Source organism: Rhipicephalus sanguineus, chromosome 6, assembly GCF_013339695.2.
Source record: "Rhipicephalus sanguineus isolate Rsan-2018 chromosome 6, BIME_Rsan_1.4, whole genome shotgun sequence".
NCBI lineage: Eukaryota > Metazoa > Arthropoda > Arachnida > Ixodida > Ixodidae > Rhipicephalus > Rhipicephalus sanguineus.
In genome coordinates this window covers 135,793,861-135,811,219 of record NC_051181.1, presented here as the reverse complement: position 1 = coordinate 135,811,219, position 17,359 = coordinate 135,793,861, and the positions used below count along the sequence as shown (strand labels likewise).

The following is a 17,359-nucleotide window of genomic DNA, read 5'->3' as shown; positions in this document are numbered from 1 at the left end:
AGCTAGTACTGTTTGCGATATATGTAGAAATAATCATCATCATGAACCAGCACGCGCTCATAATCTGCTTCATCTTCGTCCTCTTCTGCTTCGCTTCCCAGAACAACTGGGACGATTTCTCTGGTACGGCCTTTAATGACACGCTCTGTAGGATGTATGTCTTCATGAAAGCTTCGCTTCGCATACGTTTGAGCAAGCGCGTTGAGTCTGCGTATTTGTTCTTTATGTTTTTCTATCTCTTGCAGGGATCTGTCCGGCAACGTCTTCACAACGCTTCGTACGAACGACTTTCCAGTAATGCTCTCCCTTGAGTCACTGTAAGTGTTGTGTTTGTTCGTGTACACTTCATTTTTTTTTTGTGTTCATGGTCGCAGTGGTTTGAAAGTACAACTTTGTCATCGCCGTATTTTTAAATTATATGTTTGTTTAGGAGATGTTAGCGCTTTTATATAGCGCCGGTTACTTCTTTTCACGAATAACACAGAGTTGGTGAAAATCACAGCAATAAAAAAAATGACATAAGAGAGCACCTATAGTGGCAGTTCACGTGAGTGAGTCAAGTCGTAAAAATGATCGCATATTCACGAAGTCCATTCACGTAGCGACACGAAAAACAACGCAAGATACAGTGCGGACACATAGCACGATAGTTCACATAAAATTTAGTCACACGAACACAGTATACGTTGAAAGTGAACCCTTCACATAAAGTCCAGTCACGTAACAACACTGAAATTGGCAAAGTCCAGCCACATGGACACAGAATAAGTTTTGTCGAGCACCGCTGTAAGCGGCTTTAATTCTGACTACATTCTGCGTTTAGGTATAGGAATACAAAACATCGTTGAGTAACGCCATTCGAGACAAGTTTGCAAAACACCCAGATACGTTCAAGTGATTCTTTGACGTCGATGTTTTTAGGGGTTCTTTTTTGACTTTGAAGAAATGCCGTTCTAAGATATTCGAAAATAGCGAAAATGAAATAAAATGTGCCACTCTCACGCGCAAACAATTTGAAACACGACGAATAAGTACACATAGTATGCATAATAACCAAAGCATTCAGGAAAACCATCGGAGAATTCGAGCTCGAATGTTGCGTTACTCTACTTACAAAAAAAAAAAATTAATAGTAAGAGAAAAGTTCGGGCAATGACCACGCTTGTGGTACCTCCCACACGTTGAAGCTTTATATGACAAAACAAACTGTATAAAAGATAGGATTTATGGAATATCGCCAACGATGGGTAAGCGCTGCACATATTGCACGAAGAAGCCTATTTATGAGAAAGCTGGACGTGATAAAGAAAGAAAAATGTTTTAGAAGGTGGGAAACGAGGTGGGTGCGGTTACTTCGCTTTCCTCGGCATCTCCTTGCTCGCGCGTTCCCGCGCACATCACAAAACGTCCGAGCAAAGACGCCCACGTGCGGCGAATGCGCGAGAATGTATTCGGCTTATCTGGCCCCTTCTTTGCATATAGAGGTCAGCCCACTGAGGCCGTGTTTCTTTTTGCCATATTTTTTCTTTTTCTTCCTTCGCTCTTGCGAGAGTAACTCTGTTGCTGCCAGGCACTCCTCTGGCGTCTGTTTACTCCAGCGTACGGAGCGCAAACCACATTTTGCCACCGCTCCCATCACGCTCGCCTCTCAGATGCGTTCCATTTGCCCGATGTATAAGCCGTAAGAGACCGCTGGAAATAAATCAGTTGTCGGTAGTAGGTGAAAACTTTTTTTTTCTTTTTACTTTACGTCTTTTTCGTTCCCAGAGCGATGCGGAGCGCGAGCATGGCTGTGACGTACAAGAAACGTGTTCTTATTTTTTGCGGGATTTTTCTGCTTGCGCGGTTCCTAATCCTGTGCGCATATAGAAGAAGAGCTTCTGCAGACAGCTGCTGTGGAGACGGGCCATTGGAGACGTGGAGTGCTTTCTGTACGGACTGGCTTTCTCTGTTGACTTTTGGGCTGATATATTGATTTGTAGTTTATATACGGAGGCAACCCGCCGCGGTGATCTAGTGGTTATGGTGTTCGACTGTTGACCCGAAGGTCGCGGGATCTAATCTCGGCCGCGGCGGCCGCACTTTGATGAAGTCGAAATATTGGGGGCATGTGCGCTTAGATTTATTTAAGTGCATGTTGAAGAACCCCAGGCGGTCGAAAATTCCGGAGCCCTCCACTTCGGCGTCTCTCATAATCGTATCGTGGTTTTCGGACGTAAAATCCCAACTATTATTATTATTATTATTATTATTATTATTATACTCGGAGGAAAAATCAAGACAGAAGCGAAATATAAAACACTAGCCTTAGCTTGCGCTGTAAAAGAAAACAATGCAGTGAAGACTCACCAATCAGAGCTTATTGAAACGGACACTTACAGAATACCACCTGAGCTTTTAATGTTTCGTAAAGGAAAGTGCAGTGGAAGGGCGCGTGACCGGTGTTTACGTTCGAGTTCTCGTGTTAGGGCCGCAGTGACGTGTGACGTTTTAGAACAACTGAACAAGGCTAATGAGACAACAACCTACGCCGTGCATCATATTCACTTCAATACAAAAGGTACGGGGAAAAGTTTACGCTTACAGAGATGAAAAATCGTTGAACATAAAGTACGCTGGAGGCAATGTTTCGACAAGCGGACTTGTCTCCGTCATCAGGCACCAAACAAAGAGTTGCTGCCCACACAAAGACGAATCCTCTTTCTGAACGTTGACTACAGTGACTCTCCCTGTTCAAAGATCTTTCAGTCTTACGGCCTACGTCATACATCGACGCCGTTAAGACTGTGACGATGGCCGTGATTTGGTCATTGAAGGTATTTGAAGAAGTCACAAATGATCTTCTTTTACAATAATGCCCGAGAAGAGCTTGAAAGTAATGATATACAAGTTTAGTTCGCAGTATGTGTTATAGCTGCGTTTTTATTTCTTTAGTGTTGTTCATAAAAAAGGTAGATGACGAAAATTTTTGGCGTTGGTAGTTACTTGAGGACTGATTTTTTTTTTGTACCACTCTCAGGTCACTGTCCTCGTCAAAGGTCGAAGAGCTGTCCGAAAAAGTGTTCGAGAATCTTCCAAGCTTGAAAGAAGTGTAAGTATACAGTCCGCGCTTGTAAAAAGAGAAGAAATAGACGAGCTCCTTCTTTGAAGCACGATTACCGTCGATTCAAAGGAAGGCTTTTTTTTTTCTTTAGTGCGAAATCCCGACTCAAACGGTCGTATTCTTTGATCGATAATCCCGCTCAAGTGCACTCAGATCTCGAAGGCGACTCTTTAAAACATTTTTGCTCACCTGCGAATTGTAGGTGTGACGAAAACATCACAACGAACAAAAAGTTAATTATCTCGTTTGTTGGATAAAGTGTTGGTCACTGGACAAAAAAGAATTACCGTAGAACTTTTTTTAATCAGATTCACATATTGCTTAATGAGTTGCGGTATTAACGCTTTCTTGCACCAGATACCTCATGGGAAATGACATTGTCTGGCTGCGGGACCACACTTTCGAAGGAAGCAAGGAACTGGAAAATCTGTAAGTATTTTTGGAGCCACGTAAGATAAAAATTTCACGAGTCTCGCTTCAGGAGAGAAATGCTGAGATATTAACCAGCAGGAATAAAAGAAATGCTGAGATATTAACCAGAGCTAGCCGGTATCACGAAGAGATATGAAGGCATCGTTAAAAACTTGTACCAAAGGCGGATATTTTATGAAAACGGGGCTGTCTTTGTGAGCTATTTAAAAGATGACGAAAAAAAAGAAAGAAATCGATTCTATATCAGACAGAAATAAGTGATATTGCCAGGGTAATTATAAAAAAATCCATACTGCAGTTTAGGTTAGGTGCATTCACTCGCTTAAGTTATGCAAATTACACTTCCCACACAGTTTCGGGTACTTTAACACTGACGGGTAGTCGAAATCAATTTTCTTTTTACTTTGAAGACCTGTAACTGGGAAGTTTGGGTGCCTGTTTTAGGTTCCACAGGCAAGCCTTAACCTAAAAGCGTTTTCTTCTATAGCATGCTCATTTTGTCTATTTGAAAGCGCATTTTAATCGCAAAAACAGATAATTTAGTCAATCATTAGCGAAATTTGCAAGTAAAATTTCAACGCTATAGTGTTCGTGCTTTCCGAAGAGTTCGTCAAAAAAGATTACGTTCTGCTTTAGAAATATTTGTTCCTGTCTGCATCTTGTTCTTGTGTTTCTTCATTCCAGTGTATTGTCACACAACGCTATTCGAGACATATCACCCGAAGCATTTAGCGGTCTTGAAAACCTCAGCGTTTTGTAAGTGGTTTTCTATTTTTACGTCTACAAATTCCTATTGCATGACAGGGCATAATTTCGAAGTTAAAGTGTGAAAGTCAGTCACGAAACCCAGATAAACATTGAATAAACCCGACATCGCAATCAAAGCATGAAATATATAAAAATTGTTTCATGGAATGGTAAGCCTGGGTATTAGCAATGTCGCGCATTATCACTGCTACCCCGAGGAAAATAAACGAACAAGGAAGTGAAAACAGGAATTTCATAAGCTGGATCTTGCGAACGAAAAGTACAGCCTTCTATTTCTGTGGTGTCGGAACGGTTAGTTGTTTCCCAGTCACCCCTGTATGTGCAGTCACTTGATGTCCGAGTTTTCTCGCAGGATCAATCAATCAATAAATCAATCAATCAATCAATCAATCAATCAATCAATCAATCAATCAATCAATCAATCAATCAATCAATCAATCAATCAATCAATCAATCAATCAATCAATCAATCAATCAATCAATCAATCAATCAATCAATCAACTTTTATTTTCGCAATAAACAATACAGTGTTAAGGCGAAACCTAGGAGCCCAGACAAAAAAGCTTCAAACCGCATAGCCGGATTGAGTATTGAACTTGACTTGATTGCACAGTTGTCGGTTATCTTCAGCAAACCATTCTGTTTAAATCGCTATATACGCACTTTGTTAATGAGCTGAATAGCGTAATTGTAATTTGTATTTGACCTCACTAAAAGTATTTTTTCCTTTGGCTTCAATATCTCCGCAGGGACCTCAGAAGTTGCGCCTTGAGAAGGATCCACCCCAAGCTATTTCGCCACCTCGAAAGTCTGACAAGCCTGTGAGTACTCTGCTTTCTTGGGACATTTGCTAGCTTTACAATAACGATTGTGGTTCGTTCTGTATTGATGATGTTTTTTTTTCTATGTGCATGTGTATTCATATGTATATGCATGAATAAATATGTGCTTCGCATGTGTGCATCGGTGGTGTGCGCGAGAAAGCTACCGTGTCTACTCTTCTGTGAACTTATTAAAGTTTACAGCCAAGTTAAAACTTAAGCTGTTGATTTTAACGTGTTCGAACTGCACAGAAGGTCTGCGCATTACCAGCACTGGGATAGGTATTTCATCTCTTGGGGTTTAATGTCTTAGAGAATGGGACGTGGCCGACTTTGTACACCGCCTCCATTGAAATGCCGCCAGTGCGGCTTGTTCTGCAGATAGTCTTTACTAAGACATTGTTCTCAGCACAAAAGCGGCCGTACAGACGCCGGACCACAATGGCGGGTAACGTAACGCTCTATTTAAAGGAAATATTCGAGCAACTTTTGAAAAGTTGAAGCGAGGTTCCCTCATCAATGTCAGATAATCCGCAACTGTTCCTGCATTCATTTGAATAGCCGAGGTTCAGGAATTTTCTCTTCTTATTTTTTTCTTTGATTCGCAGGTGGCTTGACGAAAACTCAATCGAAAGCTTGCCCCGTGACACTTTCGCTGCTTTGAAGAACCTTGAAATACTGTAAGTAACACAGGAAAAAGCTGAGATTGCGCTTCATTTCAGGCTATCTGTCGTGCCTTGTGATAGCATGAGATAGTGTGAACAACAAAAAATGTGTTTAATTTCAGGTCTCTAACAAAGAACAAGCTGTCTCGTCTATCCTACCCGTGCTTTGGTGGCCTCTCTATGCTCCTCACCTTGTAAGTGAACCTTTATTAAATGCGAGGCATTTCTTAGCAAACCCTAGGCATTTTGAGCGTTTCTATCTATCTATCTATCTATCTATCTATCTATCTATCTATCTATCTATCTATCTATCTATCTATCTATCTATCTATCTATCTATCTATCTATCTATCTATCTATCTATCTATCTATCTATCTATCTATCTATCTATCTATCTATCTATCTATCTATCTATCCGCCTACGTCTGGGTGCTCTCGTGATCCTTCTTAACTTGGTGTAGACCAAAATTCGCACGAGAGGGTAAGAGGATTGGACGAATATGACTATCATGACATGAATAACATGAAAATCCTGTCGCGTACGTCGTCAAACCCTTTCCTCCAGACACGTGTTGTGCATACCCATTTACCATAAGCCGTGGTGTACGGGTATGCGCCACAGGTGATTAACAGTTTATATCTACCCAGGAACGGCGAGAACAGACATTGGTAATTTAAATGCAAGAGCGTTAAGAAAAACCTACCCCGTCAGCGTTGACCCCAGGAATGCAAAGGATCCAAAATTAGGATCCCAGCAGGAATCGAACCTGAGCGTTCTGCGTGGCAGTCAGGTATTATACCACAGAGCCACGCAAAGTCTAGAAACTGCTTTGGGAAAACATCGTACGCAGGCGTAATGTCGGTGCAACGTCATTTGTGGTTGTGGTGCTGGCTAAGTATTTTTATAACAAAAGCAATAAACACTACATATGTACTCATATCATACAGGCGTCATTTCAGGTTAACGTCTGTTGTTCCAGTGCTGTTCCCGCATTTATAGCAGTCTAATAAACATTACATTTGTATTCTTATGATTCAGCAAGCTATATTGAAGCATTACTCGACCCTGGAGGAATACATTAACAATAGTTACGCCTGACATTCTCATGATTGCACCATAAAGTGTTCTTCGCTTCGATAATACTGACGTATGTACTCTAACGAGAGGGCTGACGTTACGTCATACCTTAAGTTACCCTTTAAACGGCAGTATTGTCGACGTGCCTGGTAAGCTCATGATATGCACACTTACAAAAACACGTCCATCGACCTCGTAACGCTTGGCTCAAAGCCAAAAAAAAATGCAGCATAAAACTACTCGCTGACTTCTTCGCGTGAAACCGATTCCCGCAAGGCGTGGAATCTGCCGAATCTTTTTTTACGAACTACCCATTATATGGTTCACGGGAAATCCCTTCTCCTTCCAAGAAAATAATGAGAAAGGAAGAGAGAGAGAGAGATAGAAGAAAAATCCAATAGAAGATAATCCGAACAAGACAGGCGTTTACTTATGGGCAGGCGGAGAGAAGTGATAAGCTGTGGTGGAACGAGGGCTGAAGACGATGCGGTGGCATAGAAACTTTCTTCGTCTTGGCAACAGCTGCTGCGAAAGGATAGCAACTATTGTGCTGACGAAGGCCAAGTTTAACGTCGGCTCCGGCCTGTGTTCTACCGCAGCTGAGGGTGCAAGAAAGCAGAAAGCGCGCTGCTATTTTCTTGTGCGCAGCGCCCCATATGCCGCACTGTCATCCTGTCGCACGCACTCTCTTTTCGATGAGCCGAAATCGATCGATCAAGGTGGCTCATTCTTTCATCGAAATAGAAAATGACTGCATAAACATCTTAACCGTATGCCATATGTTCTCGCTGGCTCGTACAACTGACCGGGATGGTCAGTTTTACAAGGCAGGGAAAGGATATAGCATACGGGTTAGGTACAGAATATCTCAGCCCAATAACGTAATAATAACTGTTGGCGTTTTACCTACCAAAACCACGATATGATTATGATAGACGCCGTAGATGAGGGCTCCGAAAATTTCGACTACCTGTGGTTGTTAACATGCACCTAAATCTAAGCATACGGGCTTCTAATAATTTCTCCATCGTAATACGGCCGCCGCGGCTGGGATTCGATCCCGCGACCTTTGGGTCAGGAGTCAAGCCATAACCACTAGAAGCGTGCCGTAACCACTAGAAAGAAGATAACTAGAAGTAGATAACAGTAGGAGCCATAACTACTAGAAGTAGATACTGCGGCTGGCTGGGATAATGAGAGGCTGTAGCGTATTGACTGATGAATTCATTCATTCATTCATTCATTCATTCATTCATTCATTCATTCATTCATTCATTCATTCATTCTGAAAGGAGAATACGAACACCAAGACCACGGGAGACATGGTATACAATAGGGCTAAGATGTCGTTCAAACCACCAGTGATTGTGCAACACACGCGCACAATTGCGCATTGCGCTCCCATTGTGATGCGGCCGCCGTACGATAAGGAATCGAAGCTGCGTCGTCAACAGCGGTGCGCCATCGCCATCGAGCAAGCACAGTGACTGTTCCATTGAAGAGTCGGCTGAACGTGACCGAACTGGACACATCGTACCGGCTCATGATGTGAGACCCCTGAAGTGATCCAAGTCACGTTTCTTGCGTGAAGTGCGCTATTTTCCGATGACGGTGCAAAGCCTTTCGGCAAACATGTGAGAAAGGAAGCCTCTGAGCACAAATATCCGCACGTGTCTGGTTTCCTAGTGTTCGTGACGGATCAATGCTCTTTTTCTCGTTTAGGCAGCCCTTATATAGATCCACGTGGACAATGTCGTTCCATTTTGTTTTTATTCGAGCCTGCCGATTTAGCTTCTGATGAAAGGTGCTTATGTTTATTCAAATGACGGAAGAAAGGGCGTTGTAATCTGGACAGTCATAAACGTCCTTTCATTGGAAAAACACGTGGGCTTATTATGCAGCAGGCTACACAATAAAGAGGAAATGGAGGACGCTTAACCTTCGTCATTAAGAGCGGAACGCGATAGCGTATCTGGTCTCGTCCACATCGTCTTCTGCCAGGCTCATAAGAGACACAAAACACGTAAGTCTCATGATACAACACTTATTTCGTTGTCCAAAGTACGAGTTACGGTAGACGGCACGGAATCTGTCACAAGCGTGTCAAGCGTGCCGTGGCGTAAGGGAAGGAACGTCCACGCGCGTGAATTTTTTTTTACGATAGCGATGTACCGTTATGCGTATGGAGGGCAAAAGGAGCACCTGCTTAGCGGCACGCTTTGTTGATGCTGTGGCTGATGATGAGGATGATCCGTTATCGTTATGATGAAGTATGATAACTTACTGGTTCGTTTGATGGCTCATATATTCATGCGGAAACGTGATGTTGCGTTCCGCTTTTGCACCATAAAGCCAATACTGCCAGAAATGAAACCTGTGAACTCCATAATCACTAATTGAGCTCTCGGTGAAGGGCCTGTAGGTAACCACAGAAAACCAGTTATTATTCGCACATAGCACGCGAGCGCAAGAGGTACGTCTTTCAATATTAAGGAACGGATCAGTCTGGCGTTTCCTGCTCGCAGATAATCCAATGTAGAGGTTAAAGCGGACAGATGAAAACACGATGTGCAATAAAGGTTGTTAAACAGAAGTAATGTGCCTCGGACTGGCTTGACGACTTTTCAAATCTGGGCCTATATTTGTAAAAAGAAGGCGCCTTGTCACCCTTGGCGGTTGATTTTAAAGGTTTGGTGGTTGATGCCACGTGGCGCCGTTGCCAGTAACTCATCTGCAAAAGTAGCATCAACCCCTTTCCAGTGTCCTCTTTGCTGATGACATTAACCGGCAACGTTTAAAGCTTTGCTGATGACATCAACCGGCCCCGTTTAAAACGAATCCACCAAGCCTAATGAGGCACCTTTTGGCAAAAATAGGTCCACCTACTGAAACGTCGGTCAGCCTGTCTGAGTAACTTTACTTCTGTTTAAACAACTTTTATTGCACGTTTAGCTGGGGAAAAACAGCGCAATAAAGGACGAGGACGCAGGAACACAGTAGACTGGACGAGCGCTGAACTTGCAACTGACATCTTTATTGCACAAGTCTACTGTGTTCCTGCGTCCTCGTCCTTTATTGCGCTGTTTTTCCCCAGCTAAGCATGTACCAACTTGCCCAAATCAAAGTTGCTTTTATTGCACACTGCTCGCAGATAGGAAGCTGTATTTTATAGCGGATCGTGACGCTTCCTTTCAGAAACCTGGCGTACAACAAGATTCGCACCCTGGAAACGCCGTTCCTTGGTTTGGACGAACTGCTGAACATGTGAGTGGGCGATGCGAATGCTGCCGCACGTTGTGACGTTCTCTGTGTGTGAATTAAGCGCGACGGTATAGAAACCCTGACATACAACAGAGCCCTCTATTGCGAAATAGTAGCTAGAAATGAATAAATTCAAGAACAATACAGGTAAAAGCAAAGCTTTCCTAATTAGTAAGGGCGAAAGAAACACATTATGTACAGTGGGCGTGAAAAGTTTAGAGACCAATAGGTTTGAGAAAACCTAAAATTTTACAGCGATTTGGGACTGTATTCTATCGAACTGCACAGTTAGCGTGTTTTAGAACCTGACGGAAATCTCAATTCAAGGCTGCCTTTGAACATCTAAATAGCGCGAACTTCAGGGACGAAAGACAGGAGAATGCGACACATGGAGTACCAACTAGCCCAAACATGCACCTTGCAAGGCTGCCTGCCGAAGCAGCGGGAATATTCGGCTTTTCCTTGTGTATTGTGGTCCCTAAACCTTTGACACTGACTGTGCAGACCCCGTACATACTAAGAACTTCTTAGTATTTACAGTCACCTACAATTCAAATACGAGTAATTTGGGGTTAAATAAAACGCGTGCTTTCGTTTTCTCACCCTCCAGTGCGCGTAATGTGCGCATGATTTCGGCTAGGAGGCGTGCTTTGAAGCGTAAAAAATCTCCATGGTAACCGCGAAGCCAGCGTTGTGGGACAGAGCTCTCGAATTATCACCTTCTAAAGCTGGCATACTACGGAATTTCTCGTTTGCGTTTTATTTGTCGATGACTGTAGAAATAATAGGTATGGCAGAGCCTCCGCTGCGTGAAGTATGACGATCACGGGCACTGCACTCACGCTGGAATATTTCAGATCCCGGAAAAATGCATAAATGGCCCTTATTGCAAAAAAAGAAAAGAAAAGAAAACGAAAATATATATTATGTTTTAAGTCGCAATACTACAGTATCTGTGATATGGTCTGAGAATCATAGAATTCATCCGTGGAGATGAAAAATCCTTGAAGAGGGGCTGTCGCTGAAGTCAACGTTTCGGCAAGTGGCCCTGCCTTCTTCAAGACAAGTTGCAAGACAAGTTGTAAGACAACAAGACCACTCGTTGAAATGTTGGCTTCCGGTGACACCCTGTGTTAAAGAATTTTTCATCTCTTCAAGCCTAAATCTTGTTTTGAACTTCTTTGTTGTTTGGAATTCATCTGGGACATGGATTATTGTATCAAGACGGTACAGGAGATGCTAAACTACTGCTGATTCAGCATGCGTTGCAAGCAACGCAGCTCGACTGTACGCAGCATAACACGGGAATTGCTACATTATTATTCCAACTGCCATATATCAGTTATTGTAGTAGTTCCAACATTTTGTTAACAACGCGTTATGTTTACATCGCAGAGATCTGGAAGGGAATCTGCTGGACTTCGTTCCTACTGAAACATTTCAGCCACTGAAGAAGCTGCAATCATTGTAAGCATTGAAATACCTAAGATTTTTTTTAATTCATGAGTTGATATTTTTAAAGAAGGCATCGTACACTTCTGATGCACATAAAGAGATATATACTGTATGTTTGCGCAATCGCATGTGTCCGTGTGCCGCGTTCAACGTTAACGGCACTGCAACGAAATTTCTCACGAAATGCTTCCAAAACTAACAGTATTTAGTACCAGAACTAGAAAGCATGGGAAATGAGATAAAGTACGCGCGTACCAGGTAAAGATTTACTTGGTATAACCATTAAATAATTAAATAACTTCATTTGTATATTTATTTGCCCTTTTTTGTACAGCCCTAATTCGCAGATGCGCACATTACACTTTTTTTTGCCTGAGAGCTGATGGTTCTATTGTTGACGCAATAATAATAATAATAATAATAATAATAATAATAATAATAATAATAATAATAATAATAATAATAATAATAATAATAATTGTCATTGCAATCGCCCTAATAGGCAGCTGTTACTCTGGCTTTGCCGCAATAAATGTCTTTTAGTGGAGAAGCACACTTTTCAGGAGCGGCTTCAACTGGTTTTTATTTGGAATTTATTTCTTTTTCGCCACCATTACTTTGAGTGGTGGCTATCTGAATGTATCAGCAGCAGTTAATAAATGTGCACTTCTATTTGCTTTTGGAACAGTTGGAGTTAACTTCACCTTCCTGTGTGCCTGTAGCTAGACATAGCCCGTTTATTTTCGCTTCTGCTCTATTTTTCATTGGTGATATTTTTTTTCTCTGAATCGGTGAACGTGAATATATTTTGTACGAACACTACCATTTGATCCCAGCTGTTTTCTTACCATTCATCGCACTGCATGTCTGCTTCTAATTATTTGTGACAGCCAACGAAATGAAGGCTGCAATGTGAAGTTCTTGGTAGTACGATTGGCGGTTAGTTTCCCGACTACGTTTTATGAGTGGGGTATTTACTCACTCTTGTTCACCAATTCCTTTTCCGGAACATAGTTGATTCAATGATTTTCAAACATTGTAGCTAAGGAAGCACGCTTCAGTAGGCGATGAAAGAATGAAAAATAGATAAACAGCGATGATATTGTTTTGCGCTGCTCTTTTGGTTGTGTGGCTACTCGTATACTTTAGTAAACGTGCACGCACATACAAGCTAAAGTAACTATCCGTTTTCTTTCAGAAACATAAAGAAGAATATACTTCGAAGCTGCTCGCCACAAGTGTTCGCGCACCTCCAGAATCTGACGCACATGTAAGCGCCGTGGCTTTTAACGACGTTACATATATTTTCCGCATGCTCCAATTATGATCATACTAAGAGAATGCGGGGCAATCCTTTGGTTATTGTAGCAAGAGTAAAAAAAATGAAAGCGAGACGTTGGCCAACGAAGCATCTGGTTCGGTCCTTTACGAGGATTGAAGGAAAATAAGAAGAAAAGACAGGGGAAAGCTGTTCACGTATGCTAGGGCGTGGACAGCAGCATTCCATAAGAGGCGCCGGCGAAGATGAAATACTAAGAAATTATTGCTGTTAAAATGCTCCAAAGTTCCATAGTATAGTGTGCATATGGTACTCTAAAGCGTTCACAATTCGTTTTGAACACATGTAAAAAGATTCTTGCTATAAACACATTTCTAAGAAAGGCAACACTGCCACGTAGCTTGTCCCTTTTCTATGAGATTGCTCAGGATTGTGCTAGCAGTTCATCATTGTTTCCTTGTGTACAAAGAAAGGAAAAACTAAATATGCGTATATGCGTTCTACATGTAGGTTAGTATAGGTGGTGTACAACAATAGCAATACCAACTTATTCTACACAGGGTGTTTCAAGAAATGCGTCCGAAAATCTTCAAAAATAGGAGAAGGGCTATTCCTGCTCGCTGCCCTCACAGTTACTTTTTTTTTTGTGCTGGCAGACATCTTACGATGACTAGAGACATTTATAGCGGCAGTAATTCAAGAAATAAGTTAAGTTTTTAGTTAATGGAGCAGGCCGTCGGGTCCAACGGGAGAGTTGGAGCTCTTCTTGCGAAGAGTCCGTTGCTGTTTAGAGATTTCCGGAAAGCGTTCTCTGGTAATTATAGCAGAGTGATGAAATCTGACCATTTTCGCAGTTTAAACCAAAATGCGCAGGAGCGCAACTACCATATTCTTTCGAGACTTCCAGAATGAGCGAGAGGTGTTACGTTTACCATCGATCGACTTCTTTTCGTGGGTGTGCGTGCTGCGCTTGCGAATATGGCACGTATCGCGCACGTTCTTTAACGAATGCAAGACAGACACAACTGCGATTGTTTTTGTGAAGTGTGATGTCATTGTGGTCGTCTGCTAGTTGCGCTCATCGGCGCATCGGTTTCTGTTTTGCCGGTGGATTCGGTTGAATTTGACTGCCCCGCAATAATTACCAGAAGCTGAGTTTTTGAAATCCCAAAGCGGCAATAAGCGCTTCGAAGGACAGACTTCAATTCTGCCACTTGAACTGACTATATCCACTACCTAAAATGTTATTTAATATAATTGCTTTACTAACTACCGTAAACAATGGCTGCAGTCATCTTAAGATGTATGCAGCAACAGACAAAGTAATTATGAAGGTAGCAAGCAAATATTACATTCCCCTCATTTTTTTACGATTTTCGGAAACATTCCTTAAAACGCCCCCTATATAGTTAGTGTAGTCACAGAGCTGCAATCTATGGCTGTCGGTGTCTACACAGGCTAGTGTTGTTCCGGTATGCGCAGTTACTTCAGCGAGTTCAGCATGTGTTCAATGGCGCTGCACGTCCGCGTCTGCGAACCACGCGGCGACGGCATCAGCAGCTTGGCTCATCTGCTGGACAACGTCGTTCTGCGCGTAGCCGCCTGGATTGTGGCCATCATCGCCTGCGCCGGAAACCTGCTGGTGCTCGTCGGGAGGGTCATGTTCAGAGAACACAACGAGGTAACTACGAGGGCTATTCAGAAAGTAAGGGCCGTTTGCTAATATTTAAATATTTGCACGTCTGAATGAAGATTTATTTGTGCAACACTATCTGTTAATTCTTCGTGAAGGTACTGGTATTACTGTCCTGACTAAGTAGTAATCTGCTTGTCGGGGAATGCAAAGGACAATGTCTGCGATGATCGCAGACATTGTCCGCGATCATCGAAAAAAAAGGAACGAAGGGACAAGAAGGATTTTGGATGTAGAAGCAGAAAGGCTGTGGTGCGTGCTGCTTCGTCGCAAGGTGAGGCATCCTGGAACAAGGGCGCCACTTCCTAGCCACGCTCTTAAATAAAAAAGGTTATTCTGTCTATCTGCGCTCCACGCAAATGCCCTCAAGTTCGGCCGAGAGAACCCTTCATTAAGGAAAACACGGAGCACCGCTGCTGGAGGTGCAATAAGAAGTTCGCCCATGTTCCCAAACGACCAACCTTCTCTGCCCTCGTTACGTCTTTCTCTCTCTCCTTCTACTTCTATCTCTCTCTCTCTCTCTCTTCTATTTTCCGCCTCTTCTAAGGCACCTTTCCATGCAAAGTCTAGTTTTCCTTAGCACGAAGACATCACCTAGTTCTTTTTGCCACTTGCTTTAGGCAAAAAGAACTAGCAGTAGTGCACAAATACCGAGCCGCATTTGTGCGCTACTGCTGACGCGGCTTCCTACGACTTTCTTTTATTTTGCTGCCAATTTGATTTCCCTAATCTGGACTATGCTGTCCCTTCCCAGTTCGCTCTCTATTTTTTTCGCAGATCGCAGATCGTTGTACCGTGCGAGCTGTAACTCGATTTTTGCGCGAAAAGATCACCTGCTTCTCAGAATTATGCCTAGTTGTGCCTAGTTTATGGACCTGAAATGATGAGTGAAGGAAAGGTCAGAAAATGGTGTCGAGACTTCACAAATGGCCGCACAAATGTGCACGACCAAGGGTGGAGTGGAAGGGCCAGAATCCTGACCAAAGAAACTGTCCTACAAGTGGACCGATAATTGCGATTAGATCGACGACTGAGTGTTAGTGGTATGTCGGATGAATTTCCTCTTTTCAGCCGCACTACGATTTGCACGACTGCAACTGAGAAGCTCGGATATCGCATAGCGTGTGCAAGAGGGGTACTACAAATGCTTAGCGAGCAACTCAAACAGCAAAGAATTCCCAGTCGTCGAACTTTATGCAGATGGACTAAAGAGTCTGGTGCAGTGGTACGAAAAGGGCTTAGAAGTTAACGGGGATTATGTAAAAAAGTGAAGTAGTTTTGTACTAAACTAAACCAGCCAATAAAAACTTTTTCTAACGAACATTAATTGTTTTCGGACCAAACGGCCCTTACTATTTGAATAACCCTGGTATATTAACATGCGCTCACTGGCGCTATCGATTCGCTGAACCAGTTCCTTTTCTTTTGTATGTAAGGTAGTCTATTGAAAGTGCTTTCCAGTTTGAACGACTGAGTCAGGAATTTATTTCAATGAAAGCATGCCTATCATCTTGCCACGTGCGTTTCTTATTATCACTTTTGCTGTGTTCGGTTTTCGCCCACAAAGACTGTCAGCAACGCTCTGCGCAAACCGCGCCTCATTGTTCGAGAAGCTTCGCGATGATTGTAGATCATTTTGTTAAGATTGCGCGCAAGACGCGAACACTCGAGCTTGTTCTAGAGATTGCGCGACAACCAGCGATAACGCTGGAATATTCTACGGCACATGCATAAATGCCGACGCGCTTCACCGCTCGTCAGTTAGTCGACGGTCGACGCTCTGTTCGCCGCTGTCAGTGTATTGCTGTAGTTTGACCTTCAGTTTCTCGGCCACAAGTTCGGCCAAATAAACAGTTTCATCTCGGACGTGCTGACTGTTGTCTTCGTCGACGTCACGACCACGTGACAATCTTGTCCATTGTTTACTGAGTACTTGTACTGCCGAATATATGTACACTTTATGCTTTAACTAGGGGTGTGCGAATATCAAATTTTTCGAATACGAATCGACTACGAATATCCACCTTCGAATATCGAATCGAATATCGAATATCAAAGGCAAAATGCCTCCACAGTAACAGTATTTTATTTACCATGTAGCTATTTGAAAAAAAAGAAAAACATTAACAGCCTGAATGGCGACACAACATACACTGCTCTCTCCAGAACACAATGTCCAGGCTAGCACAATGCACATCACAACACAAGCGAATATCACGACACAATGAAAGTAATGACTACATGTTATCATGAAGAAATATGAGTTGCTCCACATGATCAGGCAACAGGCGCTCCCTTGTAACAGAGACCCCCCCCCCCCCTGCCACTGAAAATGCACGCTCGCTTGGAACAGAAGTGGCTGGTATAGGGAGTTACATGGGGCGAAGCTTTGCCAGACTGGGGTATCTGAAGGTGCCTACAGTCCGCCACCAGTCACGTGGGTCACTGTCTTTCTTCAGAAGTGGTCCCGCATAGCGAACGAGTGGTAGTGCGGCACGTTACGGCCGCATAATATTGTCACGTAGTCTTGCGACTAGTGCGGTAGGACCCGAAACAGTCTGGGAGGCAACCACTTTATTGGTCGAGCATGTGTCCGAATTCCTCGGCAGTAACGTCGATAGGCGCGGCTGTTGGTAGGCGTAAAGAACACTGCACCTCGGTGCTGCGCGCTCTCTTAAAACAAGGCGTAGACCATGTGTGACGTATCTTATCAGTACGTCAAGTGAGACACAAAAAGAAAGCAGTAACATCGTTAAACTCCGACACACTGCGCGCATAGTTCCACGCGTGCAACGAAAGGAA

At 43.0% G+C, this 17,359-nt stretch overlaps 1 protein-coding gene across 4 annotated transcripts in view; it reads left to right on the top strand.

Moving 5' to 3' along the window:
- Positions 1-17,359, top strand: part of LOC119397576 (relaxin receptor 1) — a 142,266-nt gene that overhangs the window by 57,371 nt on the left and 67,536 nt on the right. For all 4 annotated transcript variants that reach the window (XR_007416599.1, XM_049417125.1, XM_049417124.1 and 1 more), the window contains exons 6-16: positions 246-317; positions 3,020-3,091; positions 3,461-3,532; positions 4,220-4,291; positions 5,054-5,125; positions 5,734-5,805; positions 5,913-5,984; positions 10,065-10,133; positions 11,526-11,597; positions 12,784-12,855; positions 14,347-14,545. Coding sequence is in view for 3 of the 4 variants with exons in the window: in XM_049417125.1 (XP_049273082.1) it covers positions 246-317; positions 3,020-3,091; positions 3,461-3,532; positions 4,220-4,291; positions 5,054-5,125; positions 5,734-5,805; positions 5,913-5,984; positions 10,065-10,133; positions 11,526-11,597; positions 12,784-12,855; positions 14,347-14,545 (916 nt within the window). In the remaining variant the exon portion in view is untranslated. The remainder of the gene's footprint in view (positions 1-245; positions 318-3,019; positions 3,092-3,460; positions 3,533-4,219; positions 4,292-5,053; positions 5,126-5,733; positions 5,806-5,912; positions 5,985-10,064; positions 10,134-11,525; positions 11,598-12,783; positions 12,856-14,346; positions 14,546-17,359) is intronic.